At 34.6% G+C, this 18007-nt stretch overlaps 1 protein-coding gene across 1 annotated transcript in view; it reads right to left on the bottom strand.

The window, feature by feature from the left end:
- Positions 1-4302: 4302 nt before the first annotated feature.
- The window catches only part of LOC150097932 (solute carrier family 15 member 4-like), a 91835-nt gene continuing 78130 nt past the window's right edge, over positions 4303-18007 (bottom strand). The window contains exon 8 of the mRNA XM_090406630.1: positions 4303-4628. Coding sequence (XP_090262756.1) covers positions 4303-4628 — 326 coding nt within the window. The remainder of the gene's footprint in view (positions 4629-18007) is intronic.

The raw sequence follows: 18007 nt of genomic DNA, 5'->3' as shown, positions 1-18007 counted from the left end.
TATGATAATTTCCCATACTTTAGGAATAGCAAGAACGTCATTACGTTTTAGATTTGGTCTGTGAAGTAGGGTTTCAGCACTTTCTTTATATAAACGTTCATGTTTATATAAAGATCTATGAAGAAGTTTGGTTCTTTTCCAATGGATCCTATTGTTTTCTACTCAGTGTTGTGTGAGGCCAGATTTCTGTGTTTGATAAGACGGATATGGTCTTGATGTTCCGAAATGCGTTTATAAACAGATCTACCTGTTTGTCCATAGTAAGACAATTTACAGGAGCATGGAACTTCGTACATGCCAGGTAGCATCAGATGTGAGAGTTTGTCTTTAGGAGAAGGTAACTAGTTATAGATCTGGTTGATTGGTTTGTAGATAGTAGCAAGTTTGTATTTCTTCATTTTTGAAAGACGTTTGGAGATGCCTTTGACATAAGGTATGGGAATCCTACGAGCTTGTTCTTGTCTAGGTTGATGTGTGGGAAAGTGACTGATGATTTTTTTTTGAGTTGTTTTAAGATTGCATACATTTAGCATAGCTGTATTTTTGATTATTTCCAATTCTTGGTTTAGAGATTCTTCAGAGGAGCAGAATCTGTGTGCTCTGGTTACTAATGATTTAATGATGCCAAATTTTTGAGATGGATGCTGAGCAGAAGAATTGTGAATGTAGTGACCTGAAAATGTTGGCTTGCAATAGACAGAAGTGGAGATGGAACCATCTTCTTTTTTTTTTGGATGTGTCAATCCAGAAAGGAGATACCCAGTGGAGATTATTTTTCTAGCGTGAATTTGATTCAAGGATGAATAAGGTTTATTTTATCTAGAAACAGGTGTAGTTCTTGTTCGGAATGACCCCAGACAGCAAAGACATCATCAACATATCATAGCCAAATTTTTGGTTTGGGTTTAAACGTGAAAATTTTTTCTTCAACTTATTCAAGAAACAGGTTGGCTAAGTTTGGTGATAAGGGAGACCCCATTGCTGTTCCTTCCTCTTGCTTGTAAATTTTCTCTTTCCAAGGGAAGTAACCGGACGTAATAACAAATTTGAATAATTTGATAATATCAGATGGAAATTTTTGAGTTAACAAGTCTACAGTTTCGTTATGGGGAATATTAGTGAAGAGGAGAAAATGTCGAAGCTAATTAGCAATATCAGTTTCCAACAGTTGAATGTCTTATTTTTGTTTATTTGATGAGGCTGAGTGAGGATGGAGAAGGTTAGATAAAAATCTTGATAATTTGTAAGTTGGGCTACTAATAGAATCCACGACGGGTCTGAGTGGAACGTTATTCTTGTGAAGCTTAGGTAATCCATATATTCTAGAAGGCCTAGCATGGTATATCCTGAGTTTTTTTATTGTTTCTTCATCTAAGGAAGTGGTTTCATCAAGTAACTTGTTTAGTTTCTTGAGTTGTCTTTTTGTAGGATCATAATCAAGTTTGGCGTATGCATTTCAATCTCAGAGTAGTAAATTCATTTTTCGGTCATATGATATGGTATCTAGAACTACAGTGGTATTTTCCTTGTCAGTTCTGGTGATGATTATGTTTTTATTACGTTTTAAGGAGGTAAGAGCTTTCAATTTTGATGGTGGGATACTCAAGTCCGAAAGTTTGGCATCATAGATTATTTTGGCTATTTCGTAACGAAGTCTATTGGCCTCAATACTGGAAAGACGGCCGATGTTTTTTTCAATGTTGTGTATAAAATCTAAATATGGAAAGCATTTCGGTGAAATGCTACTACCTACAAACCAATTAACCAGATCTATAACTTGTTACCTTCTCCTAAAGACAAACTCTTACCAGTGATGCTACCTAGCGTGCACAAGGTTCCATGCTCCTGTAAATTGTCTTACTATGGACAGACAGGTAGATCTGTTCATAAATGCATTTTGAATCAAGACCATATCTGTCTTATCAAACTGCAGAAATCTGGCCTCGCACAACAAGGAGTTGAAGACCCAAACCATAGGATCTATTGGAAAAAGACCAAACTTCTACATAGATCTTTATATAAACATGAACGTTTATATAAAGAAAGTGCTGAAGCCCTACTTCACAGAACAAATCTAAACCGTAATGATGTTCTTGCTATTCCTAAAGTATGGGAAATTGTCACACAAAATTGTGTAAAATAATTTTTTATATATGTTATCTTATTTTTAATGTAATCTATTTTTTTTCCCAGATATATTTTAATTTAATAACACGCTACTGCACACATATTGGGATTCCATTGTAATCATGCGCCCTAACTGTATGATATTCCTAGTATTGTTTGAATTAACTGTTCTGACGATGTCCTAAGATATTTAGGATGAAATATTTACTTATTAAAACTTATTACTGTGGTTATTACGTGTGTTTGTTTAGTCATAAATTTTCAACAGGTTTCATCGTACAATAAAGAAATTACATTTAATCATGTATATGATTAAACAATACATAAGTATACATATCATGATACATATACTTTTGCTTGAGAATGGGAATATGTAAGTAGATATGTATGAGTACATAAATACTCATAACATAACTACTATAAACATTTATTTATTTTAATGATTAGTGATAGTGTATAGTAAACTTCTGAAAAAACATTCTGACCTCAAGGGAAATTCACAAAAAAACAAGAATTAGGCTGTCCAAATGCTACGTACGTATGGTCAACACTGTTATATGGAGCAGAAACCTGGAGAATATCAAAATATTGTAAAAATAAATTAAAAGCCTTTGAAATTTGGATCATCAGAAGAATTCTTAAAGTCCTATAGACTGCCAAAAAAATTAATTTAAAAATATTAGAGATGATTGGAGAAGATAATACTCTGTTGAAAACCATTAAGAAAAGGAAAACCATCTACCTTGGTTCACATACCAAGGCATGAATCCCTACAAAAAACACTTCTAGAAGGAATGATAAAAGGAAAAAGAAGAGGAAGACAAAGAACAGATTGGATGGGAAATATTAAGGACTGGATTTTTTTGTCCTGTGAAGAATGTAAAAGAGAAGCACAAACCGTACATGGTGGAAGCTCATGGTAGTCAACCTCCTGGAAGGAGATGACATCTGACAAGGATTGTAAACTTTATTTATGTAAGGCACACATTATTTTGGCTCATGCATACACTTTTATTATATAATAACTTATAATAAGAAGAAAACCAAACTGAAATCATTTTGAGAATGCCTGTGGGAAAAAAACAACAAGAAAAACTGATGAACTTTAGGGAGAATATATTGCATGGGAGAACACGAGACTGTCAATATTAGGGAAGACATTGACATGTAGAGATAAAATTATCATTCTATTATATAAAACCTTAATCATACTGCATTTAGACTAATGTGCACAGATCTGCTTATATTGTTTTCATGGAAATGAGTTCAGAAAGGTCTCCAGAGATGAGAAACAAAATAATAACAGGTCTCTGCAACAGTGTTCTGAACAATGCTGATGGAATGCCATCTGTAGTGATTTGTTAGAGAGGAGGGTCAGTATTATCAGTTAATGAGGTGGTTTATATTAGATTAACAGAGTAAACTGTATACATAGAGTGGGAGGAGAACAAAAGACCATTTCTGTAAGTTATACAAGGACAGCATATGAAAGACAAGACAGAGTTTGATATATTTTTTATTGGAGTGGTGGGTGGAATGCATAATGCAGTGGCAGAGTGCAGAAACTGTGAATGATTTTCAAACATTGTGACAATAACTTATTTTCATCAGAATGAAAATTCTTAATAAAAACATTATTCATATTCAACTATCAAAATGATGTGTGTGTATATATTTTTTTTGATAGCATTATTTTAGACAAGTATTAAAAATAAGAACAGAATTACTTTTGAAGAGGAGCAAATATTTAGTTATGCTGATTCAATCTATATACTGATTCAAATGGTAACACTTAATTTGAATTTCTTGATAGTTTAATCATAACAAATTAACCTAACAAGCACCAATTACAGTTCTTCTTAAACAGGAAATAAATATTTGGTAAAAAAATGGTGTTTTAGCTCATTAAAATTAATAAACATGCTTGAAAGAGTAGAACTTTTCTCATATAGTACATAATATAATATATAATCTTCAAAGGGTTACACAGTGAATAAATTATGACAAGAGGAAAAGGAAAAGCTTTAAGTAAAAAAAAAACTTTTTGCTATGATTATTAAATTTACATTCTGATTTTAATCACAAAATGGATCACTGAAACAACTACATTATACACTATCAAACATATAACATCTTGAGCATACTGCAAATCAAGTCCATAAATTTTTAGGTGTTTCACTGAACAATCTGATTTGTGCTACCTGTAAACAATGATCCTCTTCTTGATAAACTACTGCTTCTTTTTTTAATGTTTAACCTTCTTGATACAAATATGAACATCAATAATGAAATGGTCTGAATTCCTCCAAGAACAAAAAAGTAATAGTCCAAATGACCATAATTAATGTTTCCAGTATCCTTCTCTTCCTTAAGCCATAAAGTCTTAAGTGAAAATAATAAGCCAGTTCCCAAAAAACTTCCAACTCCAGTACAAAAGCAAAACAATCCCATAATAATACTTTGCATAGAACGAGGAGCTTGAGAACATGCAAATTCCATACCTGAAGGATAAATATATATTATATTAAATTTATGTTAGATGATCCATAGGTCATAAATGCAATGAAACAAAGCTACTTACTTTCATCAGTGTTGAAGATTTCAGAGGGGCCTCTGCTAATCACCTTTATTTATTTATTTTTTTAAATAATCAGAAATAATTTAAGGTCATTAAATACTGTATTTACTAACTTAGTCAAAGTTCCTGTGGATGCTGAACTCCTGACAAGCTGATGCTACTCCTCAATACTGAAGCAGGCTGCAATTACAGATAACGATACAAACTAAAGGCATGATGAGGCCAGTATTTTTATATCTGAATTGTGTGTTCTGAAGTCAGTTCTGACTATTTGCTGGTAAATGCCTGCCACACAATTTTATGAGAAAGGCAAACTCGCCTCCTTCAACAGTAAAACCTAGTGTGCTATGAAAATACCATAGCAGGAAAGAAAGGGTGTGAAAAAGTTGGAGAGCATTAGTGCTATAAAAGAATACTAAAGTTAGTAAGTTACAATGCAAGCATGTATCTGAAATAAGATCCATTAATAGAATTAATTATCCTATTTTCAGCTAGGGTTTGATGGAAAGATGAAGAAGACTGAATACATAGTATTCATAAGAATTAATTATAAATTAATTCTTAATAAAGAAATTAATTTCAAGTGATATGAAATAGAACTTTCATATTTTTTCAGTTTGGGAAGAGGAAAAAGGTGTAAAAAAAAAAAAGAATTTTTCATTATTTATTATTTTTAATGGTGATCATCCCATGTGCAAAGAAATTGTTCAACCTATAGAACATTAGTTAGTACTAAACATAGGCATAAAGTTGAGGAGAAAATAGAAATTTAACAGTGGACTTCAAGGACTATAGATTGTACTCTGTAGGAAATATATAAGAAGCTTCCTTCATCTATATTTCCAAAGGCCAAGAGTTGAAGGAATGAACGAAGTGTGAAAGCTATTGTAGTGAACTAGTAAGGGATTGGTCATAAAAATAAATAAAAAAAAAAGTTAAGTAAATCCCATTCAGAAAAGGCTGTTAGCCTCTAATACACTTGTACTAGTACCATGGGCAGACTAAAGATTAGATAATTCCAAAATCCTGATCCAGAGACCAAAGATGAACTTTTTCAAATCACTTCAATGATACCAATAAGCAGGGATGAAATTCATCTGCCAACTAAAAACATTTACAAAAAATTCATATTCACAGTCTATTGGCTGGATTGTTGATATGTTACTCACTCAGCCAACCAAGTTATTCATCTCATCTGTACTAAGCCAAGATTTTTAAGGAGTCCTTAGAGGAGCAATGTGAGAACAACAGTCAATAGACATTTTGGCAATACGTACAATTTCAATAACTGGTTCAGAGATGGTGTAACACATTGAATAAAAGAGGAAAACTGCAATGTTGGGAAGGAAGTAATATTTGTAATATGTTTATACCAAGAAGAATGGAGGATAGAGTAATCTGATCTGATTTAGAGATTTGTGTGTGTTGTCAAAAGTAAGAAAAGTGATTTTTTTTTCCCCCGTGAGAAATAAAAAAAGATTAATGCAGTCTGAAAACTAAAAGGAATAATTTGAATATCTGTATTTAGAATTGCAGATATTCTGCATGTTTGGTTAATTTCTGGAGTGCAAGGTTCATAAAACAAAATAGAGGAATACAATAAATTATCGTCAATAAAACTGTGGATTGGATCTGAAGATAACTGGAGAAGGCCGATGATATAAAGAAGGAAGAAAATCCTGTGGTACTTCAGCATTATTTGCAAAATGTTAGGATGAAGATCCACAAACTATTGCACATATAACATGTAGATGCAATCAGAGAGAAAGCAGAAAGAGAGCTTTTTTTTAATAGGCCGTTGTGCCAAATCCAATCAAATGTCTTAGGAACATCAAGAGCAACAATCGAGTTTCTCAAACTTTTTCATCGTAACATGTGCAAGAACATTAACATTACCTGTTGACTGACAGTAGCTGAATCCAGAATGGCAATGACTTATTAGTTGAAAGGTTTCTCAGGAACGTAACACAAGAAGCTGCATTGCTCATGGATTTCTACATCTATGAGGATAGTCTGAAAAGTTCTCGGCCTCGACCATAGATGCCAACACTATCAGCGAGATTTTTTTTTCCTAAGTTGGTGCATCTGTCATAAGCATCCATGTGAAATTACATGGATGCTTATGTAATTTCAAACAAGGAAATTACAAAGTCATTCTATCAAATAGTTTGTAATGACAAACCCGTTTTATACCTCGTATCTCTAGCGCCCTCTTTCACCCAAAACTTTCCTTTTTTGCGCCCGGCTCCTATTTCATTCTTATCTTCCTGGAATACTCCGTACGATTACTGCGTTTTCCCGGAAAACACTGTGCGCATGCTGTTCGCACGTAAGCAAATTGCCGTCGGCTAAACAATTTATCCGAAGTTGTCGTTAATGGACTTTGATCCTTCGTTATTACGCTATAACATATATCTTATAGAGAAACCTCTTACATTATAATCTTTTTACAAAAAAAATGACATCTTTCACCTTTAATTAATATTACAAAGTTTGTATTAGTATATTTCTTTAAACAAATTAGTATCTTTATACTTATTTACAAGCATTTCCCCTATTAGTTTTTTTTTTCTTGTTAAATTCTGAATGAGATATTTCTTGGTTAAAATATTTTCATTCAAAATTCAACAAAATCAATGTCCAGTCCTGGAAAGCCAATCCAAGGCCTCATCCATCACCTTGTGAGTCCTGTAGGCCACCACTGTGAAATTGATGCCTTGGGCAGTCGTTCACAATATGAGTAATCGTCTGAGCCATGGGTGAACAATCACAATAAGGGTTGTCTAACAGCCTCTATTTATGTAGTAGGTAGGTAGCCACATCAGCTCTGATTAGCTCTGATCCTGCTGATTGATGACCAAATCTTCCTGGGAAGAGCAAAACCAGGCTGCAGAGCACAGGGATCTTCTACCAGGAAGCTGTTTGTTGGGAGATTGTTGGACCAGTATTCTTTCCACATGTCAGATGTTGATGGCAGGGGAGTTGAAGAGAGCTTGTCCGTGGACCAGAAAGGCTTTCTAGATTTTAGGCAAAGATTAGGTGGATTTATGAGAGTCTGGTGCAGGAGCGGGTTGCTCATTGCTTTATTAAATTCTTTAATCGAGGCTTGTCTTCTCCGTGTGTTTGGTGGAGCAATGTTAGATAGGACAGGCAGGCAGGAGAGAGAGAGGTGCTTCTCACTGTCCTATTAATTATGCACATGGTAGAGTTTAGCTGGGTGTCTATGATGTTAGTGTGTGCACTTCTTTCCCAGACAGGGGCACAATATTCTGCTGCAGAGAATGCAAGGGCTAGTGAAGATGACCTTAGGACTTCTGCATCACAACCCCAGGTTGTTCCAGCAAGCCTTGAAATGATATTGTTTCTCATTTTAATTTCGTTGGATAAGTTGGTGATGTGCCTTTTATGGGTTAGGCTTCTGTCCAGGCTCACTCCAAGGTATTTCAGGTGAGGCTCGTGTTCTACCATTTTTTCACAGAAAAAAAGGTTGAGGTGTCGATTCTCCTCTACATTGTTCAGGTGAAATACTGTGGACACAGTTTTTGCTGGATTTGGCTTCAAGTACCACTGCTTGAAGTACTCTTCCAGGATGTTTAGGTCTGTGTTCAAGGTTGATTCCAGGTTGGCAAAGGAGGTAGATTGATGTAGGATTGCTAGGTCATCAGAGCAGATACATATACTTGCTTGAGTTGGTATGTGGTAAGTCGTACACGTAGAGTAAAGGGGATAATACAGAGCCCTCTGGGAGACCGTTGTGAAGGAATCTGGGCCAGCTCTTTTTTCCAGATCTTTCTGTTAGAGAGAATGGATTCAAAAAGCTGGAAAGTTTTTTTGCACCTTATAATATTTCCTAGCTTTAGGAGGAGGCCCGTGATCCAGACTGTGTCATAAGCTGATGTTAGGTCAATGAAAGTGGTTCAGATTTAAGTTTCTTCTGGAAGCCTGCTTCAATCTGTGTTGTCAGGACCAGGACCTGGTCACAGCAACTTCTTCCCGGCCTGAAGTCAGCTTGTTCAATCAAAAAGGTAAAACAACAACTGGGGAATATTATTCCGATCTTTTAACCAGAATAGACGAAAAATTTTGTGAGAAAAGATCCGGTTTGCAGAAGAAAAAAAATCATCTTTCACCAGGGCAATGCACCTGCCCACAAAAGTGTTTTGGTAATGGGAAAATTAAGGGATCTGCACTATGAATTGTTGGACCATCCACCCTATTCCCCAGATTTAGCTCCCTCTGACTTCTGTTTCTTCCCAAAACTAAAATTCTTCCTCGCTGGTCAGCATCGCTGGAATAAATGTATTAGTCTTCATCATCATCATGCATATCAAGGATTTAGGCCTAGCATGGCCTGTTCCGGCCTTAGAAGTCATCGTTGAATTGTTTAAGAGGACGTCCTGGTTTTCTTTTTCCTAATAGCTTGTATTTTAATGCTTGTTTTGGTAATCTTTCTATTTTCATTCTTTGAACGTGTTCCATCCATTTATGTTTATATTTTTTAATTTTTTCTATTACTGGTTCTTGGTTTAATTCTTTCATAATTTCTTTATTTCATTTGTGATCAAATAGGGTATACTTTGCAGTTTTTCTCATAAACTTCATTTCTGCTGTTATTAATCTTTGTTTGTCTTTTTGTTTTATTGTCCACATTTCGCTTCCATACATTAAGACTGGTAGGACTAATGTATTATATACTTTTAGTCTGGTTTGTTTTTGAACTAGGTTTGGTTTAAATATAGAGTTAATTACACCTGTTATTTTTAAATATTTTGCAATTTTTACATTTATATCTTTTTCATTTTCATATGTGATCATACATCCTAGGTAGCTAAATGAATTCACCTGTTCTAAATTTTGTTATCTATTACTATTTTAATTGTTGCTGGATCTTGTCCTTTAAAGGCCATAGCTTTTGATTATCATATACGAGAGAGATAAACCAACGGGTCCGACAGGGATGTCCCCTCTCAGCAACTCTTTTTAATATTTACTTAAATGAAATAATAATAAAATGGAATAAAAATTTACATCAAGGAACTAAACTTTCTCCTACAGTGAACTTAAACGCTATCCTTTTTGCCGACGACCAAATAATAATTAGGAAATCTGAAGATAACTTACAGAAAGCTATTTTAGATCTAAGTGAGATAGCCAAAGATTATGGTACGATAATATCAACAGAAAAATCAAAAACTATGTATTAGTCTTAAAGGAGATTATGTTGAAAAATAAAAATAATTTTGAAATTATAAATTCGTTTTTTCATTGTTAGGCCAAGAACTTTTCAGACCACCCTCTTACAAAAAAAATTGAAAACAATTGGACAGTAGCTATACAAAAATGTTTAACTTTCTATGGAACTAATTGAACATGAGCTAATTTTCAAAGTGCAGGATAAATACCAGTGGAACAGGATGGTGTATAAAAAAGGAAACACAAACTTTGAGAACAACTGGAGAAGTTTACTTACAATATATATCCTTAATTTTTAAAATTCAAAAATCCTTATACTCACTCACACATTTTATGCTAACAACCCAGCATCATGTCAATGTATAGATACTGAGTGGTCATATTCTTCCCACCTTTTCAATCATATTATTATCTCATCTGATCTGATCTTCTATATACCATCTTTTACATTGCAGTGTCAAGGATTTATTAATCATCGGATCTCAAACAGTTCACAGGATAAGGTGGTCAGCCCTATGCCCCAGTGTATCCTATGTCCTGTAGTACTGAGTTCTCAAAGCCAGTTTGCCTGATTTGCGGGATGAAAAACCCCAGGATAAACTGGGGAAAACCTTACTGTCCACACCCAAGATCGGCTAACTTGGCTATGGCTGAGGAAGATCCTTCAGCTCCTCACATCACTGACGGGAATTGAACCTAGGACACTCCTTCCTGAGGCATATGGTTGCAAAGCGCACAGCCACTAGGCTAACTGCGAGGACTATCAAATTATTATTATTACGTAACACCTCCAAGGAGCCCAAAGACTCATTGAGGGAGGGCACCTACTCTACAACTGTCTCCACCAACTACAATGACAGCAACTACCATCATCATCTTCACCACCACCATCTATCATCCATCATCACCACTAGTGTTTTCACAGACAATCACAAATTCCAGGAAAAAATGAAATATAAGAAAAATAATGATTACTCTGTTGAGGCACACTTTCATCCCGACAGACAGAGTTTACTAACCTCACTACTAATCACTGTACTACATGGTTCACTCAGAGAGCAAACTTACAGTGTGCTCTCTGAACTTCATGTCACTGTTCACCATTATCCCCAAATCCTAAACATCATCCATCTCCTGAAGCACATTCCACACTATACTCCTTGTCTTAGCAGAGTACATTATGCTAGGACAAGGAGCACGATGCAAAGAGATAAGGAGGCTATGCCACTGTATAAAGCACTAGTCAGACCACACATGGACCAAATATGAGCAGCGTTCCTATATCACAACAGATGTGAAGAAGTTGAGGAAATGTAAATGCAGAGCTTTGTGGATAGGCAGATAAAAGGTGATATAACAGAGATCTGTAAGTTGGAAGAGAGAGGTTACCAGATTAATACAGATGGGATTATATACAGAGCAGAAGGTGGGGGAGGGGGAACGTGAAGCTATCCCAGTAAGTTGTTTAAAGATGTGGTGGAGAGGGGGGGGTGAGAAATATATTTTTTACATGCAGTGGTCATGATGAGTGAAATGTGCTCTCAAAATGTTTTGTAAATGCTAAGAGTCTGAATGAATTTAAGATGAAATATGATAGATATGCTATTCACTCCACCGAGACTACTTTATAATAATATCAATAGCTGTAACATAATACTTTCTAACAAATCTACACTCATCACTTGATTCTGATCTAATCTAGTAACAGCACCAACTAATCAAATTGTTCTCATATCTTTAAATTTTTCTCAAATATAAAAAAGTAGTCAACAAAGACAATGGAAAATTCTCAACACTGATAACAAAATTCTCTCTCTCACATACACACAAATATTATAAAAATATTTTTTAAAGAATTAAATTTATTTGAATAACAATAAAAAAAACACTAAAAAGATTTCTTTAGTGCTTTTTAAGTTATACAATTGTTACAATTGTAAAAATAGTTGCGCAATCAGGATATTTCAGCTGGAAAAATAAGTGCTATAAACAGATTGAATGCATAGCCATTGAGAGCCCTGTCGGCACCTTTTGCAAACTATTTTTTTGAACCGTCTGGAAGATATATTGTTTTCATCCTCATCCTAAACCATCTCACTCGTTACACTACATCAATGACTTCATTCTGAAAATAAACTTACCATCTTCTTATATCAGATCAACAGCCTTCACCTAAGTAGTCAACACCATGGAAAAAGAAAATGCTGGTAGTTTACCATTCTTGGACATCCTTCTTACTCACACAGTTACTGGTATTTTGTCAACCACTGGTTGACAAAATACCAGTAACTGTGTGAGTAGGTTATCAAACACCTACTTTACAGGCAGATATATATACATCAAAAGTCTGCTCATCACACCTCCCAAAATATCAGTGTTGTCAAATTATTAATTAATAAGTGCATAATGTTTACATCTCTCTCTCTCTCTCAGGCTTACAACAAGAACTTCTCACTATTAAAACTTTAATGGAATTAAATGATTACAACCATTATATCCAACAGATAGCTGACTCATACATTTCAACACCTTAAGAATTCTTTGCTAGACCACAGGGTTTTGAATTCCTTATATTCTAGCATCTATTGAACCTATTAGCAGAATTTTAAAAAAGTTTCATCTTAATCCCACACATTTTCCTATCAACAAAATTTCTCATCTGCTATCATTTACAAAAGACAAACTGTCACCTCTGTCTTCAGCTGGTGATTACCAGATCCCTTGTAAATAAAATTGGGCAAGCAGGTCATTCAGTGGAAAAAAGAATTGAATACTACACTGGATACCTATAACATCAAAAGTCTGGTCTGGCACAGCACAGTATGAATAATAAACACAATATCCTGTGTGATGATGCTAGTCTTTCCATAGAAACAGTTATAAGTATGAACACCTTTTGGAAAAGGTTGTGAAGTCTGTTTGCACTAGCCTAACCTGAATTGAAATGATTGCGTGTCCACCCTCCACACACACACACCCAAAGTTTAGATTCTCATCATATGTAATATCAGAAATACAGTATATAGTCTTTAAATATTTTATTTTAAATATTATCTCTAGCATGCAAAAACAACCTTTTAAATTGTAAACTGATTGCTGTATTACCTTTTATTCATGTTCTTTGAATTGCTTGTTGTTTTTTCCACAGATTGATGATGTTAGTTTCAGTACAAAATGTCTGTGCTTATCATTAAAGTTAATTACCATGGTTATCATGTTATTTTTGTTGTTTGATCATTATTGCTACAGGTACCTTTAAAGAGAAGAGAAGAGTGTATATTATCTCTACTTGTTATTCATCATCTATATGGGTCACATGAAGGAAAGTGGTATTAAACCTGATATCAAAATTACTGATGTTAATCTTAGCTCTATACTTTATACAGATGTTATACCTCTATAAATCCATTAGAAGTCTGCAAGATTCCCTGATTAAACTGATAAATTTGGCATGAAAATCAGCAATAAAAAGAAAAAGAGAATGAAAGTAGGCAGAAGCACTGAAAACATGCACTGCATCCTGAACAGAGAACCTATAAACATTTCAGCTATTTAAGCACAATTTCTAGTGAAGATGGCAAATTAAATATGGAAGTAGACAATAGAATTAGCAAAGCTGGTATAGTAGAAGACTGAATAAATTTATATGAAATAAGAGAGAAATTATTCAAAACACTGAACTGGCCGTATACAAGACAATGTTCAAACCAATTTTAACTTTAACAGCTAGGTTGGAAATACTCTTGATCATTAACTGGAGACCATATATATGAGAGTTCCAAGAAAGATTAGGGGAGTGAACAGATGGCATCAGTAGAAGTATCATATTAAAATGAGGATATTAGGTAAAATAATCTCTCTGTAATAGAATTATCTAATGTATTCAGATATATCTGCAACAGTAACTTTTGTAGATTAATATAAAAATAATAATGGGAAATATTAAAATATGAAAATTTAATTATATGCAGGTTTTTTTGTATCTCCATAAATATTAAAGGAACATGACTGTATTATGGAAAATAACAGAAGTTTTTGCAGATATTTTTTTGTTGTTGAATTATTTATTTTCTTTGTTTAAAATTTCTAGCCATTAATTTTGTGAAAATAATATGCATTATGTGATAAATACAGTCAGACATTAATTTGGAACATGCTTCATTAGGAGTGATAAAACGGGCAGAAGTGGAAAGGAGGAGAGAGAGAGAGAGGAAGACATTGCTGCTATGGTGGAAGATAAAACAATGACAAAGGAAAAAAAAAATTGGAGATTGGACATCAAAAATGAACATCTGAGGTAAATCGAAAGAACTTTTGAAGTAAGAAGTTTGCTAAAAGAATCTTCAAGAATCTTAAAAAGAATCTTATTTAAGTTAAAGGGATATTACATCCCGTATTGTTTCTTATTCGGCTAAGAAACAATATGGAATGTAATATCCCTTTAACTTAAATAAGTTATGTCGCCGAATTGAAGCCTTTGGCTCTTCAAATAATTAGAAATTAAGAAGAATCTTTCTTTTCTCATGTATCATAACTGGCAGTATTTAATCAATATAGGTTAAAATGGTTGGTTAGAAAGGAAACTAATGAAGATGTTCTAAATATGGTTCAAGAAGAGCAGTCATTAATAAATTATATTAATAAGAGAATAAAAAGCCTAATTGGGCTTTTTATTCTCTTATTGATCATCTAAGGCAAGGAGTGCTGCTTACAGAAATAACGGAGGATACTCTGGAAGGAAAGAAGCAGACCAAGAATGTCCTACATAAAGAACTTAACAATAACCAGAACTAACAGCTATGAAGAAATAAAAATAATGCACAGAAATAGGATATTATGATGTATTGCTGTCATGCGGTTAGCCTAGTGGCTTTGCACTTCGCAACCATATGCCTGGGGAAGGAGTGTCCCAGGTTCGATTCTCGTCGAAGACGTGAGGAATTTTGAGGATCTTGAGCCAAGTAGGGTTTTTCCGCCAGTTTATCTGGCGTTTTTGATCCCGCAAGCAGGCAAACCAGCCCCGTGAACATACGCTTCTACAGTCAAATATATTCCCCCAGCAGCAGACTACACGACCAGTCGGTTGGGAGTGGTACTAACATGAAGTCGCATCTAAATAACACGCGGACCCTGCATAGGAAACGGGAATAACGTGTAGTGAAAGAAAAAAGAAAGAAGATGATGTATTGCTGTCACTAACTAATCATCAGAATGATGTAACTGAGAAGAATAGGTTCAGTGGCGAAATATTTGGCATTCACTCATAATGACATTTCAGAAGTTTTCTTCTATTTAAGGAATTTATGATATAAAAAAATGTGATCCTTGTGAAATAACTAATGAATGTCTAAAGGAAATAGTTTGTTGTCTTTAGTTATTTGGAATATGATGTCTTAAATGATATTGATATATTCTAACCTCTGGTTATTATTCAAAATATAATATCTGGGATATTATGATTTTTGTTGTGAAGAAGAAACGAGCTATTTCTCTCTCAATATTTTTTTAAAAGTTTTAAGAGGATATAAAAAGAATATCATTGTGTGTTCTCACAGGCATTGGTCTTTAGAAGCAATTTTCCTTGAAATTATCTCACCCTTTCATTTTTAAGTAATTTTGTGAGTATTCAAGGAAGATTGTTAGTTACAGAGAACATTATATTGCATTCTCATTGACACCTATCTTTAGAAGCAATTTTGCTAAAGCTGTCTCTCTCTCACACACATTTGAAGTAATTTTGTGAGATTAAAAGAATACTGTGGGACAGAATGTTAATACTGTATTCACAAAGACATCTTTAGAAATAATTTGACTCTGAATTTATTTCATTTTATTATTATTATTTTTTTTATATTAATCTCAAACATGAGAGATAGAAGAACATATAAGCATATCAGTATGGTGCGTGTGTGGGTGGTGGGGGATATGGGTGAGGGTTGGGAAAGAAGCTTGGCACCTTTATAGTTCCAAAAGGACAAAATTAGGAGTGGTCAGAGCAGAAAGTGTTCTGTGTCTGTGAGAGAAGACATGCACATTATCTCAGTTACCAAGAGGAGAGATGACCTCTATGGAATATTTGGAAGGAAAAATGGTTAAAAGGGGATAAAGAGTATTGGGAAAGTGGTGAGGTTTATCAGGAATTTGGGCAGGTAGTTGTATGATTTGTGCTATAGCAAAAACCTTTGCATCTCATCCAGCTTGGTTAGTGGTGTTGGAAAAGGTGAACCAGTTAGAGTTGTGACATCAAGGTCACCTAGGAAGATCATTTTGCTACTTGGACTTCAAGAAGGGTGAGCTTCAGGGATAGGAAGAGGATAGAATGGTTTTTACCGTTTGGAGACCAGTAAATACAGAAGATTAATGTTACTGAACAGAGCAAGAAAATATGAAATATTAAGCCTTCTCTGGCATGCAATGTCAGATCTCAAAAAGGCATAAGTGCCACCCTTGTAATGAAAGGAATCTTGATGATGTAGATTGCTTATTTGGCGTTCATGTCACAAATGTTGGTAAAACAGATGTGAAAGCAAGTTTTTTTTAAAGGGATTCTGGCATATTTTGTATATTGTCCTTAGTTTGATTTTTTTTTTTTTGTTGGGATTAGTTTTTGAAAGAAATTTATTTCAGTTGCAGTATCACCTTCAATGTTTGCACATTTCATTTTTAGTTCAGAGTTAGATGAAAAGATAGAGTAGAGACATGCAAGGACAATAGCAATGACATCTAAACAGTCTCCTTCCCATAATGTAGTCTCAACAGTGCCCCACACAAACCACTACTTGAACTCCCTCTACAGGTAAATAGTGCACAGGTCCAAACCTGTGCACTATTCGGCAGCCAGTCAGCATCACTATCATTTTTAATGATGCACCCTTAAATGGAGGATGTTTAGGGACTAAGTATGCTTGTACTACATGGAGAAGAGAGCAGTATAAAAATTGGAACTCTTGCTCTAGAGGCCAAACATGGTGTCAGCTACTTCAGGCTTTCAATAAGGTGGAATGTGATGGTGTTTCACTGAGCGATAAAAGTCATCTAGTCATCAACTATCAAGTAGATCTAGTTGGCATTTCCTCCAACTAGGAAGATATCCATTCACAGCAGGAATGCTCACAGAGTTTGTAAAGCCCAATGAGCTGGAAGGTGGGATTGACCTAATAGGGAAAGAGGCTGTATACTGTAACTTGCCTATTGTGAGTGAATGGATGATTCCAAAGTTTCAAATTGGTAAATTATGTTTTATTTGTAAATAAATCGTTTGTTTTTTTTTAATAAAAAAAATCTAAAATTCCTAATTACAGATTTGCTGAATGCTTATGCATTTCCTAACCTGAATATGAATGAATCTATGTATAATATAATAGTTATTCAAGATTCTTTGACCCCTGTTGGTGAGAGTGATCATGTAGTCTTGACTTTGGAGGATGAATAGGCATTGGGAGGTATCAAAACAGAAGGAAGTAATGTGGAATTATAAGGCAGGTGACTATCACAGACTTAGAAACCAGCTTGCAGCAGTACAATAGATGAAAGAATTTTAAGGATGAGGAATCGTTAGTGCATGGGAGATACTTAAGAAAAAATTGTTGACAGCAATGACAGATTGTACGCATCGAGTGAAGAAGATAAAGTAATTTGGAGTGAAATGGATGACAAAAGGAATAAAAACAGAACTGCAGAAGAAAAAGAGATTATGGAAGGCGCATAAAAAGAGATGTGGGGAACAGCTGCATGAAGAATATAAGGCTCAGGCTAGGCAAGTGACTAGTACTGATGCCATCTGTTCACTTCACTAATCTTTCTCAGAACTCTCAAGCCAGCCTGGTTGGTTGAGTGGTTAGCATATCCACTCTCCAGCCAAGAGGCTGAGTTCGAATCCTGCCACGGGCATGGATGTTTGTGTCCTACTAACCCTTTACCATATGCACTGCTGTAACCTGTGTCCTGGTACAGTATGATTTTTGATGTCTTTTTGCCATAAAAATCAAAAATAACTCAGAACTCTCATATGTGTCTACAGTCTTTAATCAAGTGTTCTATTCTAACCAATTTCTAATTTCTCTCTTATTCATGAACTTATTCAGTTGATTTCCTATTCATACCAACTTT

Source organism: Typopeltis vanoorti, chromosome 16 (assembly GCF_054136105.1).
Source record: "Typopeltis vanoorti isolate ZY-2024b chromosome 16, IOZ_Tvanoo_1.0, whole genome shotgun sequence".
Taxonomy (NCBI): Eukaryota; Metazoa; Arthropoda; class Arachnida; order Uropygi; family Thelyphonidae; genus Typopeltis; species Typopeltis vanoorti.
This window is presented reverse-complemented; position numbering and strand designations above follow the sequence as displayed.